Source organism: Salvelinus fontinalis, chromosome 20 (assembly GCF_029448725.1).
Source record: "Salvelinus fontinalis isolate EN_2023a chromosome 20, ASM2944872v1, whole genome shotgun sequence".
NCBI lineage: Eukaryota > Metazoa > Chordata > Actinopteri > Salmoniformes > Salmonidae > Salvelinus > Salvelinus fontinalis.
In genome coordinates this window covers 41,846,632-41,864,771 of record NC_074684.1, presented here as the reverse complement: position 1 = coordinate 41,864,771, position 18,140 = coordinate 41,846,632, and the positions used below count along the sequence as shown (strand labels likewise).

Genomic DNA, 18,140 nt, shown 5'->3' with positions numbered 1-18,140 from the left:
ATAGGCTACATTATTACCATGGTAATAGGCTACATTATTACCATGGACAGAGAGGCTACATTATTACCATGGTAATAGGCTACATTATTACCATGGTAATAGGCTACATTATTACCATGGACAGAGAGGCTACATTATTACCATGGTAATAGGCAGACAGGAAGTTTCTGCTCCAATTTGTTCTAAATGATGACAGATCATTTGTTCATTCGACATTGGTGGGATCTTTTTGTGTCGGTAAAATTAATTATGCGGGGAAATGGCGGTTGAAACACTTTTATGCACAAATATTAATATAATTAATAATTATAATTATAATTAATATTAATATAATAACCGTCATATCGAAGTAAACTTGGAGTCACGCATGATACACTAGATGGTCCAAAGTATGTGGACACCTCTTCAAATTAGTGGATTCGGCTATTTCAGCAACACCCGTTGCTGACAGGTGTATAAAAATAGAGCACAATGCCATGCAATCTCCATAGACAAACATTGTCAGTAGAATGGGCCTTACTGAACAGCTCAGTGACTTTCAACGTGGCACCGTCATAGGATGCTACATTTCCAACAAGTCAGCTCGTCAAATTTGCTCGAGCTTTCCCCGGTCAACTGTAAGTGCTGATATTGTGAAGTGGAAAGGTCTAGGAGCAACAACGGCTCAGCCGCGAAGTGGTAGGCCACACAAGCTCAAAGAACGGGACCGCCGAGTGCTGAAGCATGTAGTGTGTAAAAATCGTCTGTCCTCAGTTGCAACACTCACTACCGAGTTCCAAACTGCCTCTGGAAGAAACGTCGGTACAAGAACTGTTCGTCGGGAGCTTCGTGAAATGGGTTTCCATGGCCAAGCAGCTGCACACAAGCCTAAGATCACCGTGCCACAATGCCAAGCTAGAGTGGTGTAAACGCCTTGTCTGGAATGATGAATCACGCTTCACCATATGGAATAATGGTCTGGGGCTGTTTTTCATGGTTTGGGCCTCTTAGTTCCAGTGAAGGAAAATCTTAACGCTACAGAATACAATGACATTCTACACGATGACATTCTAGTTTGGGGAAGGCCCTTTCCTATTTCAGCATGCCAATGCCCCCGTTCACAAAGCGAGGTGCATACAGAAATTGTTTGTCTAGATCGTTATGGAAGAACATGACTGGCCTTTACAGTCCTGACCACAACCAAATTTAAACACCTTTGGGATGAATTGGAACGCTGACTGCGAGCCAGGCCTAATCGTTCAACATCAGGGCCCGACATCATTAATGCTCTTGTGGCTGAATGGAAGAAAGTCCCCACAGCAATGTTCCAACATCTAGTGGAAAGCCTTCCTAGAAGAGTGGAGGCTGTTATAGCAGCAATGTTCCAACATCTAGTGGAAAGCCTTCCCAGAAGAGTGGAGGCTGTTATAGCAGCAATGTTCCAACATCTAGTGGAAAGCCTTCCCAGAAGAGAGGAGGCTGTTATAGCAGCAATGTTCCAACATCTAGTGGAAAGCCTTCCCAGAAGAGTGGAAGCTGTTATAGCAGCAATGTTCCAACATCTAGTGGAAAGCCTTCCCAGAAGAGTGGAGACTGTTGTAGCAGCAATGTTCCAACATCTAGTGGAAAGCGTTCCCAGAAGAGTGGAGGCTGTTATAGCAGCAATGTTCCAACATCTAGTGGAAAGCCTTCCCAGAAGAGTGGAGGCTGTTATAGCAGCAATGTTCCAACATCTAGTGGAAAGCCTTCCCAGAAGAGTGGAGGCTGTTATAGCAGCAATGTTCCAACATCTAGTGGAAAGCCTTCCCAGAAGAGTGGAGACTGTTATAGCAGCAAAGGGGGGGACCAACTCCATATTAACTAATGCCTATGATTTTGGAATGAGATGCTCAACGAGCAGGACATACTGTTGGCCATGTAGAGTATGTTGTGTGGTCCTCCCACTACGACTAGGGAACCCATGCACTTTATTAAGGTACGGATGAAATAAATTCTGATGGAAATTCACAGGTTGATTCTCCTTTCCAATAAACATCGAGGATCTTATTCTGGTGCCATGATAATCTATGCTTGACTGTGTCTTATCCCTAATAATGTCATGTAGACGAGCCTACCCACACAGCCTGCCTGTATCTGCCAAGACCACAGTAGGAACATTTCCGATTACAGTTTTTTGTGACAAGAATCGGTAGAGTTGGAAATGCGATGGAAATACCTTGAACTTTAGGTTTTAATTTGGTGCAAAAAAAAGCTCAATAAAGTATATTTTATTTGCACTTCGTCATCACGTAGTTCTTTTACCCCAAACGGTCCGTTGGGTGGAAACACCGGTGGGACAAGGCACATATTTTCCTCAGAATATTAGCATGAAAATCTCATCTTTCCTCATGCGGATTTCAGAAGATTTGAAAATCTGAAAATGAAAATCTGTTCCCAATTAGATACTGCTAGATGATGACTGGAATAGATTCAAAACATACACAGATATTAAGTGTGTGTGTGTGTGTGTGTGTGTGTGTGTGTGTGTGTGTGTGTGTGTGTGTGTGTGTGTGTGTGTGTGTGTGTGTGTGTGTACACACATCTGTCAGTATTTAAGAGGTGCTTGTCAACGCCTCTGTTGTGTTGTGAAACTGATTATGTATCGCGCTACAACACACACAGCTGGCCCGGTGCCAAATATCTGACTTAAAACAAGGAGAAAAGGTCAGACAGGGGTTGTTTAGACTCCTCTCTTTTGCCCTCTCTCTGTCTCCCATTCTTTCTCTCTCTCTCTTTCTCTCTGTCTCGCATTCTTTCTCTCCCTTTCTCTCTGTCTCCCTTTCTCTCCGTCTCCCTTTCTCTCTGTCTCCCTTTCTCTCTCTCTCCCTTTCTCTCTGTCTCCCTTTCTCTCTCTCTCTTTCTCTCTGTCTCGCATTCTCTCTCTCTCCCTTTCTCTCTGTCTCCCTTTCTCTCTCTCTCCCTTTCTCTCTGTCTCCCTTTCTCTCTCTCTCTTTCTCTCTGTCTCGCATTCTCTCTCTCTCCCTTTCTCTCTCTCTCCCTTTCTCTCTCTCTCCCTTTCTCTCTGTCTCGCATTCTCTCTCTCTCCCTTTCTCTCTGTCTCCCTTTCTCTCTCTCTCCCTTTCTCTCTGTCTCCCTTTCTCTCTCTCTCCCTTTCTCTCTCTCTCCCTTTCTCTCTCTCTCTCCCTTTCTCTCTCTCTCTCTCTCTCTCCCTTTCTCTCTCTCCTCATATTTTCCTATTCCTCCCCATAGACACCAGGAAGATACAACCCTTTATATAGACATCACTAGAGAGAGAGACCCTTTATAGAGACATCACTAGAGACCCTTTATAGAGACATCACTAGAGAGAGAGACCCTTTATATAGACATCACTAGAGAGAGAGACCCTTTATAGAGACATCACTAGAGACCCTTTATAGAGACATCACTAGAGAGAGACCCTTTATAGAGACATCACTAGAGAGAGAGACCCTTTATAGAGACATCACTAGAGAGAGACATCACTAGAGAGAGACCCTTTATAGAGACATCACTAGAGAGAGACATCACTAGAGAGAGACATCACTAGAGAGAGACTCTTTATAGAGACATCACTAGAGAGAGAGACCCTTTATAGAGACATCACTAGAGAGAGAGACCCTTTATAGAGACATCACTAGAGACCCTTTATAGAGACATCACTAGAGAGAGAGACCCTTTATAGAGACATCACTAGAGACCCTTTATAGAGACATCACTAGAGACCCTTTATAGAGACATCACTAGAGACCCTTTATAGAGACATCACTAGAGAGAGAGACCCTTTATATAGACATCACTAGAGAGAGAGACCCTTTATAGAGACATCACTAGAGACCCTTTATAGAGACATCACTAGAGAGAGACCCTTTATAGAGACATCACTAGAGAGAGAGACCCTTTATAGAGACATCACTAGAGAGAGACATCACTAGAGAGAGACCCTTTATAGAGACATCACTAGAGAGAGACATCACTAGAGAGAGACATCACTAGAGAGAGACTCTTTATAGAGACATCACTAGAGAGAGAGACCCTTTATAGAGACATCACTAGAGAGAGAGACCCTTTATAGAGACATCACTAGAGACCCTTTATAGAGACATCACTAGAGAGAGAGACCCTTTATAGAGACATCACTAGAGACCCTTTATAGAGACATCACTAGAGACCCTTTATAGAGACATCACTAGAGAGAGACCCTTTATAGAGACATCACTAGAGAGAGACCCTTTATAGGGACATCACTAGAGACCCTTTATAGAGACATCACTAGAGAGAGAGACCCTTTATAGAGACATCACTAGAGACCCTTTATAGAGACATCACTAGAGACCCTTTATAGAGATATCACTAGAGAGAGACCCTTTATAGAGACATCGCTAGAGAGAGACCCTTTATAGAGAAATCACTAGAGAGAAACCCTTTATAGAGACATCACTAGAGAGAGACCCTTTATAGAGACATCACTAGAGAGAGACCCTTTATAGAGAAATCACTAGAGAGAAACCCTTTATAGAGACATCACTAGAGAGAGATCCTTTATAGAGACATCACTAGCGACCCTTTATAGAGACATCACTAGAGACCCTTTATAGAGACATCACTAGAGAGACCCTTTATAGAGACATCACTAGAGACCCTTTATAGAGACACCACTAGAGAGAGAGACCCTTTATAGAGACATCACTAGAGACCCTTTATAGAGACATCACTAGAGACCCTTTATAGAGACATCACTAGAGACCCTTTATAGAGACATCACTAGAGAGAGACCCTTTATAGAGACATCACTAGAGAGAGAGACCCTTTATAGAGACATCACTAGAGACCCTTTATAGAGACATCACTAGAGACCCTTTATAGAGACATCACTAGAGAGAGACCCTTTATAGAGACATCACTAGAGAGAGACCCTTTATAGAGACATCACTAGAGCGAGACCATTTATAGAGACATCACTAGAGACCCTTTATAGAGACATCGCTAGAGAGAGACCCTTTATAGAGACATCACTAGAGAGAGAGACCCTTTATAGAGACATCACTAGAGACCCTTTATAGAGACATCACTAGAGAGAGACCCTTTATAGAGACATCACTAGAGAGAGACCCTTTATAGAGACATCACTAGAGAGAGACCCTTTATAGAGACATCACTAGAGAGAGACCCTTTATAGAGACATCACTAGAGAGAGAGACCCTTTATAGAGACATCACTAGAGAGAGACCCTTTATAGAGACATCACTAGAGAGAGACCCTTTATAGAGACATCACTAGAGAGAGAGACCCTTTATAGAGACATCACTAGAGACCCTTTATAGAGACATCACTAGAGACCCTTTATAGAGACATCACTAGAGAGAGACCCTTTATAGAGACATCACTAGAGACCCTTTATAGAGACATCACTAGAGAGAGACCCTTTATAGAGACATCACTAGAGAGAGACCCTTTATAGAGACATCACTAGAGAGAGACCCTTTATAGAGACATCACTAGAGAGAGAGACCCTTTATAGAGACATCACTAGAGAGAAACCCTTAATAGAGACATCACTAGAGAGAGACCCTTTATAGAGACATCACTAGAGAGAGAGATCCTTTATAGAGACATCACTAGAGAGAGACCCTTTATAGAGACATCACTAGAGAGAGAGATCCTTTATAGAGACATCACTAGAGAGAGAGACCCTTTATAGAGACATCACTAGAGAGAGAGACCCTTTATAGAGACATCACTAGAGAGAGACCCTTTATAGAGACATCACTAGAGAGAGACCCTTTATAGAGACATCACTAGAGACCCTTTATAGAGACATCACTAGAGAGAGACCCTTTATAGAGACATCACTAGAGAGAGATCCTTTACAGAGACATCACTAGAGACCCTTTATAGAGACATCACTAGAGAGAGACCCTTTATAGAGACATCACTAGAGAGAGACCCTTTATAGAGACATCACTAGAGACCCTTTATAGAGACATCACTAGAGAGAGACCCTTTATAGAGACATCACTAGAGAGAGATCCTTTATAGAGACATCACTAGAGACCCTTTATAGAGACATCACTAGAGAGAGACCCTTTATAGAGACATCACTAGAGAGAGACCCTTTATAGAGACATCACTAGAGACCCTTTATAGAGACATCACTAGAGAGAGACCCTTTATAGAGACATCACTAGAGAGAGAGACCAGCCAGTCAATATGCAGGTTGTTTAAGACTTTTTAATGGGTTATAAACATTAACACCATTATTTTAAAGACTCACAGCCTTCTTTCTGTTCTTAGTAGTTAGCTGTTTATTCATTCCACAGCTCACTGTATCCCTTCACTGTTCTATAATCCTGTTCAGTGTGATTCACTTCGCTGTTTCTTCAATCCCACATCTCACTGTATCCCTTCATCCAGCTCAGGAGCACTACAGATACAGGATGTATTTAGGGAATATAGAGGGAGAGGAGAGGAGAGGAGGAGAGGAGAGGAGAGGAGAGGAGGAGAGGAGAGGAGAGGAGAGGAGAGGAGAGGAGAGGAGAGGAGAGGAGAGGAGAGGAGAGGAGAGGAGAGGAGAGGAGAGGAGAGGAAGCTTCTCTCTTTAACCTTTCCCTTCCTCTACCACTCTCTCTGTCTCAATGGGGGAGGGATCTTCCCTTCTCTCTCACCTTGTTGCGCAGCAGATTAGAGGGCTGATTTTTGACATTTCCTAACGCCCACTCCTCCTCCTGTTACACCTCCTCATCATCATCATGTGCTCAGCCCCACAGACCTCATATAATCAACATGACCCACTTATCTCTCTCTCATTCTGCTGTGTGTTCTATATTCTACATATTGCAGGACTGTGCACATCTAACCGTTTTGGTTCCAAGAAGGTTCTATCGCTTGCTTCATATACCCTAGGGGTTCTTCTTCACTGCACTGAACCAAATATAGAACCAAGAGTTCCTCTGCACTGAACCAAATATAGAATCAAGAGTTCCTTTGCACAGAACCAAATATAGAACCCCAAGAGTTCCTCTGTACTGAACCAAATATAGAACCAAGAGTTCCTTTGCACTGAACCAAATATAGAACCAAGAGTTCCTCTGCACTGAACCAAATATAGAACCAAGAGTTCCTCTGTACTGAACCAAATATAGAACCAAGAGTTCCTTTGCACTGAACCAAATATAGAACCAAGAGTTCCTCTGTACTGAACCAAATATAGAACCTCAAACAGTTCCTCTGCACTGAACCAAATATAGAACCCCAAGAGTTCCTCTGTACTGAACCAAATATAGAACCCCAAGAGTTCCTCTGCACTGAACCAAATATAGAACCAAGAGTTCCTCTGTACTGACCCAAATATAAAACCAAGAGTTCCTCTTCACTGAACCAAATATAGAACCAAGAGTTCCTCTGTACTGAACCAAATATAGAACCAAGAGTTCCTCTGTACTGAACCAAATATAGAACCAAGAGTTCCTCTGTACTGAACCAAATATAGAACCAAGAGTTCCTCTGTACTGAACCAAATATAGAACCAAGAGTTCCTCTTCACTGAACCAAATATAGAACCCCAAGAGTTCCTCTGTACTGAACCAAATATAGAACCAAGAGTTCCTCTTCACTGAACCAAATATAGAACCCCAAGAGTTCCTCTGTACTGAACCAAATATAGAACCAAGAGTTCCTCTGTACTGAACCAAATATAGAACCAAGAGTTTCTCTGCACTGAACCAAATATAAAACCAAGAGTTCCTCTTCACTGAACCAAATATAGAACCAAGAGTTCCTCTGCACAGAACCAAATATAGAACCCCAAGAGTTCCTCTGCACTGAACCAAATATAGAACCAAGAGTTCCGCTGCACAGAACCAAATATAGAACCAAGAGTTCCTTTGCACTGAACCAAATATAGAACTGTTACACTCAATGAGGACAATTGTAAGGAGTCAGGCGCAGAGAGCAAAGGTAACGGGGAAAACCACTTTTTAATGTCCAACCAGATTAACAACTGGTAACGTCAAAAACATTGGCGTAAAAACTCCGACTTGAATAAAGTCCAAAACTGGAAAATAAATCCAGACTGTGGAAAAACCCCAACGAAAATAACAACCTCATATACAAACAGAGAAACAAGCCCGCACAAACATAAACGGGCTAAACGAACTTAAATAACACCACCCTAACAACCAAACAATAAACAGGTGAAATCAATTAGACAAAACCAAACGAAAAGGAAAAAGGGATCGGTGGCAGCTAGTAGACCGGCGACGACGACCGCCGAGCGCCACTCGAACAGGAAGGAAGGCCACCTTCGGTAATACTCGTTACAGTACCCCCCTCCTGACGCGCAGCTCCCGCAGCGCGCCGACGCCGGCCTCGAGGACGACCCGGGGGCCGAGGCGCAGGGCGATCCGGATGGAGGCGATGGAACTCTCTCAGCATAGATGGATCCAAAATATCCCCCACCGGGACCCAGCACCTCTCCTCCGGACCGTACCCCTCCCAGTCCACGAGGTACTGCAGGCCCCCCACCCGGCGTCTGGAATCCAGAATGGACCTTATCCTGTACGCCGGGGACCCCTCTATATCCAAAGGGGGTGGAGGGACCTCCGGCACCTCACCTTCCTGCATGGGACCAGCTACCACCGGCCTGAGGAGAGACACATGAAATGAGGGGTTAATACGATAATAAGAAGGAAGTAACAATCGGTAACACACCTCATTTATTCTCCTCAGGACTTTAAATGGCCCTACACACTGCGGACCCAGCTTCCGGCAGGGCAAGCGGAGGGGCAGGTTTCGGGTCGAGAGCCAGACCCTATCCCCGGTGCAAACACGGGGGCCTCACTGCGGTGACGGTCAGCGCTCTTCTTCTGCCGTCTACTCGCCTGACGCAGAGACTCCTGGACGGCTCTCCAAGTCTCCTTAGAGCGCTGTACCCACTCCTCCACCGCAGGAGCCTCGGTCTGACTCTGATGCCATGGTGCCAGAACCGGCTGATACCCCAACACACACTCAAATGGTGACATGTTGGTAGAGGAGTGGCTTAGTGAGTTCTGAGCAATTTCTGCCCAGGGGATGTATCTTGACCACTCCCCTGGCCGGTCCTGGCAATACGACCGCAGAAACCTACCCACCTCCTGGTTCACTCTCTCCACCTGCCCATTACTCTCCGGGTGATACCCCGATGTAAGGCTGACCGAGACCCCCAAATGCTCCATAAACGCCTTCCATACTCTGGAAGTGAACTGGGGACCCCGATCAGAAACAATATCCTCGGGCACCCCGTAGTGCCGGAAGACATGGGTAAATAATGCCTCCGCAGTCTGCAGGGCCGTAGGGAGACCGGGCAACGGGATAAGACGGCAGGACTTAGAGAACCGATCCACAACGACCAGGATCGTAGTGTTCCCCTGAGATGGAGGTAAGTCAGTCAGAAAATCTACCGAAAGATGGGACCACGGCCGTTGTGGAACGGGGAGGGGTTGTAACTTCCCTCGAGGCAGATGCCTAGGAGCCTTACTCTGAGCGCACACCGAACAGGAAGAGACATAGAATCGCACATCCCTCTCCAAGGTGGGCCACCAGTACTTCCCCCTAAGACCTCGCACTGTCCTCGAAATACCCGGGTGACCTGACGAGAGTATACCATGAGCCCATCGAATCAATTGATCACGAACAGCGAGCGGTACATACCTACGCCCCTCCGGGCACTGTGGAGGCGCAGGTTCCTCCCTTAACGCCCGCTCGATGTCCGCGTCCACCTCCCATACTATCGGTGCCACCAACTTGGCCGCCGGAATGATGGGAGTAGGATCGATGGACCGCTCCTCTGAGTCATAGAGGCGAGACAGCGCGTCGGCCTTAGTGTTAAGGGAACCTGGTCGATACGAGATCGTAAAACGAAATCTGGTGAAATACATGGCCCACCTTGCCTGACGCGGATTCAGTCTCTTAGCTGATCGGATATACTCCAGGTTACGGTGGTCAGTCCAGATGAGGAAAGGGTGCTTAGCCCCCTCAAGCCAGTGTCTCCACACCTTCAGGGCTTTAACCATAGCCAACAACTCCCTATCCCCCACATCATAATTCCGCTCCGCTGGCCCGAGTTTTTTCAAAAAAAAAGCACAAGGGCGGAGTTTTGGTGGCACACCTGAGCGCTGTGAGAGCACCGCTCCAACCCCAGCCTCGGATGCGTCCACCTCTACTATAAACGCCAAAGAAGGGTCCGGATGCGCCAACACTGGCGCCTCGGTAAACAGCACCTTCAACCTACAGAAGGCCCTGTCTGCCTCTGCCGACCACTGCAAACGCACCGGCCCCCCCTTCAGGAGTGAGGTAATAGGGGCTGCTACCTGACCAAAACCCCGGATAAACCTCCGGTAGTAATTGGCAAACCCTAAGAACCGCTGCACCTCTTTTACCGTGGTCGGAGTCGGCCAATTACGCACGGCTTTTACGCGGTCATCCCCTATATCCACCCCCGAGCTGGAAATGCGGTAACCCAGGAAGGAAACGACTTGTTTAGAAAACTCACATTTCTCCGCCTTCACGTACAAGTCATGCTCCAGCAGTCGCCCAAGAACCTTGCGCACCAAAGACACATGCGCGGCGCGTGTAGCGGAGTAGATCAAAATATCGTCAATATACACCACCACACCCTGTCCGTGCAGGTCTCTGAGAATCTCGTCAACAAAGGATTGAAAGACAGCTGGAGCATTCTTTAACCCGTACGGCATGACGAGGTACTCATAATGGCCCGATGTAGTACTAAACGCGGTTTTCCACTCATCTCCCTCCCGAATACGCACCAGATTATACGCGCTCCTGAGATCCAGTTTCGTGAAGAACCGTGCTCCGTGGAATGATTCCATCGCCGTAGCGATGAGAGGTAGTGGGTAACTAAAACCCACCGTGATGGAATTGAGACCTCGATAATCAATACACGGACGCAACCCACCATCCTTTTTCTTCACAAAAAAGAAACTCGAGGAGACGGGTGACATTGAGGGCCGAATGAATCCCTGTCCCAGAGCTTCCGTAACATATGTCTCCATAGCTAACGTCTCCTCCTGGGACAAAGGATACACATGACTCCTGGGAAGTGCAGCGTTTACCTGGAGGTTTATCACGCAATCCCCCTGTCGATGGGGAGGTAATTGGGTCGCCTTCTTTTTACTGAAAGCGATAGCCAAATCGGCATACTCAGCGGGAATGCGCACGGTGGAAACCTGGTCTGGACTCTCCACCGTTGTCGCACCGATGGAAACTCCTACACACCTGCCTGAACACTCATCAGACCACCCCTGTAGAGCTCCCTGTTTCCACGAAATCGTCGGATTGTGAATAGCCAGCCAAGGAATCCCCAACACCACCGGAAACGCAGGTGAATCGATAAGAAACAGACTAATCCGTTCCTTATGATTCCCCTGCGTAATCATCTCCAAAGGAATTGTGGCCTCCCTGACCAGCCCTGACCCTAACGGTCGACTATCTAAGGAGTGCACAGGAAAAGGGGGGTCTACCTTAACTAACGGAATCCTCAACCTCTGAGCGAGTCCGCGATCTATAAAATTCCCAGCTGCGCCTGAATCGACTAGCGCCTTATGCTGGAGAGAGGGAAAAAATTTAAGGAAACATATTAACAAAAACATGTGACCAACAGGAAGCTCTGGGAGAGTGTGGTGCTGACTCACCTGAGGTGACCGAGGAGTGTTCTGCCTGCCCTCTCGATTCCCAGATGGACTCCTCCAGCACCGACCGGAAGTGTGCCCTCTTCGGCCACAACTGGTACAGGAGGAGCCTCCTCCTCCGGTCTCCCTAGATGCTGCCCCTCCTAGCTCCATCGGGATGGGAGCAGGAGGGTCAGGAGATGGAACGGACAGGACCCTTTCAGAACGTCCGCGAGCAGCTAGCAGATGGTCTAACCGGATAGACATGTCTATTAGTTCATCCAAACTTAGCGTAGTGTCCCGACAAGCCAGCTCTCTGCGGACGTCCTCTCTCAGGCTACACCTGTAATGGTCTATCAGGGCCCTGTCGTTCCACCCTGCTCCAGCGGCCAAGGTCCGGAAATCCAGCGCGAAGTCCTGCGCGCTCCTCGTCCCCTGTCGTAGATAGAACAATCTCTCACCCGCCGCTCGGCCATCTGGAGGGTGATCGAACACGGCCCGAAAACGGCGGGTGAACTCCGGGTAGTGGCCCCTCGCTGAGTTGGCCCCGTTCCAGACCGCATTGGCCCACTCTAGGGCTCTACCCGTCAGGCAGGAGACGAGGACACTCACGCTCTCTTCATCCGAGGGAGCTGGTCGGACGGTGGCCAGGTACAGGTCTAATTGTAGCAGGAATCCCTGGCACCCCGCCGCCGCTCCATCGTACTGGCTAGGAGGCGTAATACGCAACGCGCTGGTACCGGGTCCCGCTGGAGGAGATGGTATAGTTGCTAGGGGGAGGGTAGGTGGGTTAGTAGGGAGACCACTCCTCTCCCAACGATCCATCCTCTCCATCATAAGATCCATAGCTGATCCGATGCGATGAAGGATGGACGTGTGATGAAGGACTCTCTCCTCCATCGTGGGGAGAGGGGTGGTCGCTGCTCCTGCTGGCTCCATAATGGGTGCGGGCTTCTGTTACACTCAATGAGGACAATTGTAAGGAGTCAGGCGCAGAGAGCAAAGGTAACGGGTAAAACCACTTTTTAATGTCCAACCAGATTAACAACTGGTAACGTCAAAAACATTGGCGTGAAAACTCTGACTTGAATAAAGTCCAAAACTGGAAAATAAATCCAGACTGTGGAAAAACCCCAATGAAAATAACAACCTCATATACAAACAGAGAAACAAGCCCGCACAAACATAAACGGGCTAAACGAACTTAAATAACACCACCCTAACAACCAAACAATAAACAGGTGAAATCAATTAGACAAAACCAAACGAAAAGGAAAAAGGGATCGGTGGCAGCTATTAGACCGGCGACGACGACCGCCGAGCGCCACTCGAACAGGAAGGAAGGCCACCTTCGGTAATACTCGTTACAAGAACCAAGAGTTCCTCTGCACTGAACCAAATATAGAACCCCAAGAGTTCCTCTGTACTGAACCAAATATAGAACCAAGAGTTCCTCTGCACTGAACCAAATATAGAACCCCAAGAGTACCTCTGCACAGAACCAAATATAGAACCAAGAGTTCCTTTGCACTGAACCAAATATAGAACCAAGAGTTCCCCTGTACTGACCCAAATATAGAACCTCAAACAGTTCCTCTGCACTGAACCAAATATAGAACCCCAAGAGTTCCTCTGTACTGAACCAAATATAGAACCAAGAGTTCCTCTGCACTGAACCAAATATAGAACCAAGAGTTCCTCTGTACTGAACCAAATATAGAACCAAGAGTTCCTCTGCACTGAACCAAATATAGAACCAAGAGTTCCTCTTCACTGAACCAAATATAGAACCCCAAGAGTTCCTCTGTACTGAACCAAATATAGAACCAAGAGTTCCTCTGCACTGAACCAAATATAGAACCAAGAGTTCCTCTGTACTGAACCAAATATAGAACCCCAAGAGTTCCTCTGTACTGAACCAAATATAGAACCAAGAGTTCCTCTGTACTGAACCAAATATAGAACCAAGAGTTCCTCTGTACTGAACCAAATATAGAACCAAGAGTTCCTCTGCACTGAACCAAATATAAAACCAAGAGTTCCTCTTCACTGAACCAAATATAGAACCAAGAGTTACTCTGCACTGAACCAAATATAGAACCAAGAGTTCCTCTGTACTGAACCAAATATAGAACCAAGAGTTCCTCTTCACTGAACCAAAATGTGTTCCATATAGAATTTGGAACACTCAAAATTACAGTGAGATTACACAGCCTTCAGTGTTATCATATGGTTGGTCACAATGTTATAGATTAGATATTTATTCCTGAATCAATAGTTGTTTTTAAATCGTTACAAAGCATTGTATACAGCGCAGAAAGACATCTCTTTACCTGGATGGGTTCAATAAAGAAGAGTTTATCATGAGAAATACAGTGTAAGGTGCCATTGATGAGTTCTAGCTGCTACTAACAGTCACATTCCGAGCTAAGAATTTAATGGAATAAACAATGAATTCATTATATGCAAACATAGTTTGGAAAAATGCCCAAGTGGCCCGAGAGGGATCTCTTTTTGAATGATGGCCCAAGTCAATCTTGGTGCCAACTCTGCCTGACTTCTTTATGGAACAGAATAGTATGGGTTGTCTGGTTGACTCCTTTATGGAACAGAATAGTATGGGTTGTCTGGTTGACTCCTTTATGGAACAGAATAGTATGGGTTGTTGTCTGGTTGACTTTATGGAACAGAATAGTATGGGTTATCTGGTTGACTCCTTTATGGAACAGAATAGTATGGGTTGTCTGGTTGACTCCTTTATGGAACAGAATAGTATGGGTTGTTGTCTGGTTGACTCCTTTATGGAACAGAATAGTATGGGTTGTCTGGTTGACTCCTTTATGGAACAGAATAGTATGGGTTGTTGTCTGGTTGACTTCTTTATGGAACAGAATAGTATGGGTTGTCTGGTTGACTCCTTTATGGAACAGAATAGTATGGGTTGTTGTCTGGTTGACTCCTTTATGGAACAGAATAGTATGGGTTGTTGTCTGGTTGACTCCTTTATTGAACAGAATAGTATGGGTTGTCTGGTTGACTCCTTTATGGAACAGAATAGTATAGGTTGTCTGGTTGACTCCTTTATGGAACAGAATAGTATGGGTTGTTGTCTGGTTGACTCCTTTATGGAACAGAATAGTATGGGTTGTTGTCTGGTTGACTCCTTTATGGAACAGAATAGTATGGGTTGTTGTCTGGTTGACTCCTTTATGGAACAGAATAGTATGGGTTGTCTGGTTGACTCCTTTATGGAACAGAATAGTATGGGTTGTTGTCTGGTTGACTCCTTTATGGAACAGAATAGTATGGGTTGTTGTCTGGTTGACTCCTTTATGGAACAGAATAGTATGGGTTGTTGTCTGGTTGACTCCTTTATGGAACAGAATAGTATGGGTTGTTGTCTGGTTGACTCCTTTATGGAACAGAATAGTATGGGTTGTCTGGTTGACTCCTTTATGGAACAGAATAGTATGGGTTGTTGTCTGGTTGACTCCTTTATGGAACAGAATAGTATGGGTTGTTGTCTGGTTGACTCCTTTATGGAACAGAATAGTATGGGTTGTTGTCTGGTTGACTCCTTTATGGAACAGAATAGTATGGGTTGTCTGGTTGACTCCTTTATGGAACAGAATAGTATGGGTTGTTGTCTGGTTGACTTCTTTATGGAACAGAATAGTATGGGTTGTCTGGTTGACTCCTTTATGGAACAGAATAGTATGGGTTGTCTGGTTGACTCCTTTATGGAACAGAATAGTATGGGTTGTTGTCTGGTTGACTCCTTTATGGAACAGAATAGTATGGGTTGTCTGGTTGACTCCTTTATGGAACAGAATAGTATGGGTTGTCTGGTTGACTCCTTTATGGAACAGAATAGTATGGGTTGTTGTCTGGTTGACTCCTTTATGGAACAGAATAGTATGGGTTGTCTGGTTGACTCCTTTATGGAACAGAATAGTATAGGTTGTCTGGTTGACTCCTTTATGGAACAGAATAGTATGGGTTGTCTGGTTGACTCCTTTATGGAACAGAATAGTATGGGTTGTTGTCTGGTTGACTTCTTTATGGAACAGAATAGTATGGGTTGTTGTCTGGTTGACTCCTTTATGGAACAGAATAGTATGGGTTGTCTGGTTGACTCCTTTATGGAACAGAATAGTATGGGTTGTCTGGTTGACTCCTTTATGGAACAGAATAGTATGGGTTGTTGTCTGGTTGACTCCTTTATGGAACAGAATAGTATGGGTTGTCTGGTTGACTCCTTTATGGAACAGAATAGTATGGGTTGTTGTCTGGTTGACTTCTTTATGGAACAGAATAGTATGGGTTGTTGTCTGGTTGACTCCTTTATGGAACAGAATAGTATGGGTTGTCTGGTTGACTACTTTATGGAACAGAATAGTATGGGTTGTCTGGTTGACTCCTTTATGGAACAGAATAGTATGGGTTGTTGTCTGGTTGACTCCTTTATGGAACAGAATAGTATGGGTTGTCTGGTTGACTCCTTTATGGAACAGAATAGTATGGGTTGTTGTCTGGTTGACTCCTTTATGGAACAGAATAGTATGGGTTGTTGTCTGGTTGACTCCTTTATGGAACAGAATAGTATGGGTTGTCTGGTTGACTCCTTTATGGAACAGAATAGTATGGGTTGTTGTCTGGTTGACTCCTTTATGGAACAGAATAGTATGGGTTGTTGTCTACGTTCCTGAGAAGAAAAAAGGAGCAAAACAAGAGTTAATGTTCAGAAACAAGCGATAATAACATGAGTTAATCTGCCAAAAAATGAAGACAATGCTATGCAGACATATAAATCTGATGCTGGGCATGTAGCTGACCCAACGTTACGACGTAGTGATTGGTTGTAGCTGACCCAACGTAGTGATTGGTTGTAGCTGACCCAACGTTACGACGTAGTGATTGGTTGTAGCTGACCCAACGTAGTGATTGGTTGTAGCTGACCCAACGTAGTGATTGGTTGTAGCTGATCCAACGTAGTGATTGGTTGTAGCTGATCCAACGTAGTGATTGGTTGTAGCTGATCCAACGTAGTGATTGGTTGTAGCTGATCCAACGTAGTGATTGGTTGTAGCTGATCCAACGTAGTGATTGGTTGTAGCTGATCCAACGTTACAACGTAGTGATTGGTTGTAGCTGATCCAACGTAGTGATTGGTTGTAGCTGACCCAACGTAGTGATTGGTTGTACCCAACGTTACAACGTAGTGATTGGTTGTACCCAACGTTACGACGTAGTGATTGGTTGTACCCAACGTTACGACGTAGTGATTGGTGCTTTGGAAACATGCTGAAGTAAAATACGAACTTCATCAGAAATCTGTCAAGCTCTTCTAAATAAGTGACAAGCTACATGGTGTTTATCAGTGTATTACCCAACATCCTTAGCTTGCTAGCTAACATTACATCCATGTGTTTACCGGTGAAGCTAGCTAGTAGCAGGCAGGCTACAACAAGCTGGCTTTACACAACCAACGGATTTCTGCACGTGCTGGAGAAGTGTGCCCTACACGGGTGAATCCCAGTTTCGACCTGTTCCCGGGCAGAAGGCGTGGTGTGGGCGAGAGGTTTTCTGATGTCAAAGTTTTGAACAGAGTGCCCCATGGTGGCGTTGGGGTTGTGGGTATGAGCAGGCATGAAGCTACGGACAAGGAACACCATTTGAATGTACAGAGATACCGTGGCGACATCCTGTAGGCCATTGTCGTGCTTGATCTTCATATGTAATACTTTCTGGTGTTTTTATCAGTGACTGGGTGTGTCTTGTGTTGCAGGAAGAGGAGATGCCGGAGGTAGAGATAGATATTGATGACCTGCTGGAAATCAACAGCGAAGATGAGAGAGCTGTCAAACTACAGGTAAATATTGTATTTATTTATTTATTTTTAGGGCGGAGGGGGTAGATCATTTATATCTCACTAGGTCAGGGTATTAAACCTCCATGTATATCTCACTAGGTCAGGGTATTAAACCTCCTCCATGTATATCTCACTAGGTCAGGGTATTAAACCTCCATATATATCTCACTAGGTCAGGATATTAAACCTCCTCCATGTATATCTCACTAGGTCAGGATATTAAACCTCCTCCATGTATATCTCACTAGGTCAGGATATTAAACCTCCTCCATGTATATCTCACTAGGTCAGGGTATTAAACCTCCTCCATGTATATCTCACTAGGTCAGTATATTAAACCTCCATGTATATCTCACTAGGTCAGGATATTAAACCTCCACCATGTATATCTCACTAGGTCAGGGTATTAAACCTCCTCCATGTATATCTCACTAGGTCAGGGTATTAAACCTCCTCCATAAATATCTCACTAGGTCAGGATATTAAACCTCCATGTATATCTCACTAGGTCAGGATATTAAACCTCCTCCATGTATACCTCACTAGGTCAGGATATTAAACCTCCTCCAAGTATATCTCACTAGGTCAGGATAATAAACCTCCTCCAT

The 18,140-nt window shown here is 45.3% G+C and overlaps 1 protein-coding gene across 1 annotated transcript in view; it reads left to right on the top strand.

Annotated features, from left to right (window-relative positions):
* LOC129817833 (protein phosphatase 1 regulatory subunit 14C-like) overlaps positions 1–18,140 on the top strand; it is a 52,535-nt gene that overhangs the window by 22,287 nt on the left and 12,108 nt on the right. Inside the window, exon 2 of the mRNA XM_055873409.1 lies at positions 17,449–17,532. Within this exon, the coding sequence (XP_055729384.1) occupies positions 17,449–17,532 (84 nt within the window). The remainder of the gene's footprint in view (positions 1–17,448; positions 17,533–18,140) is intronic.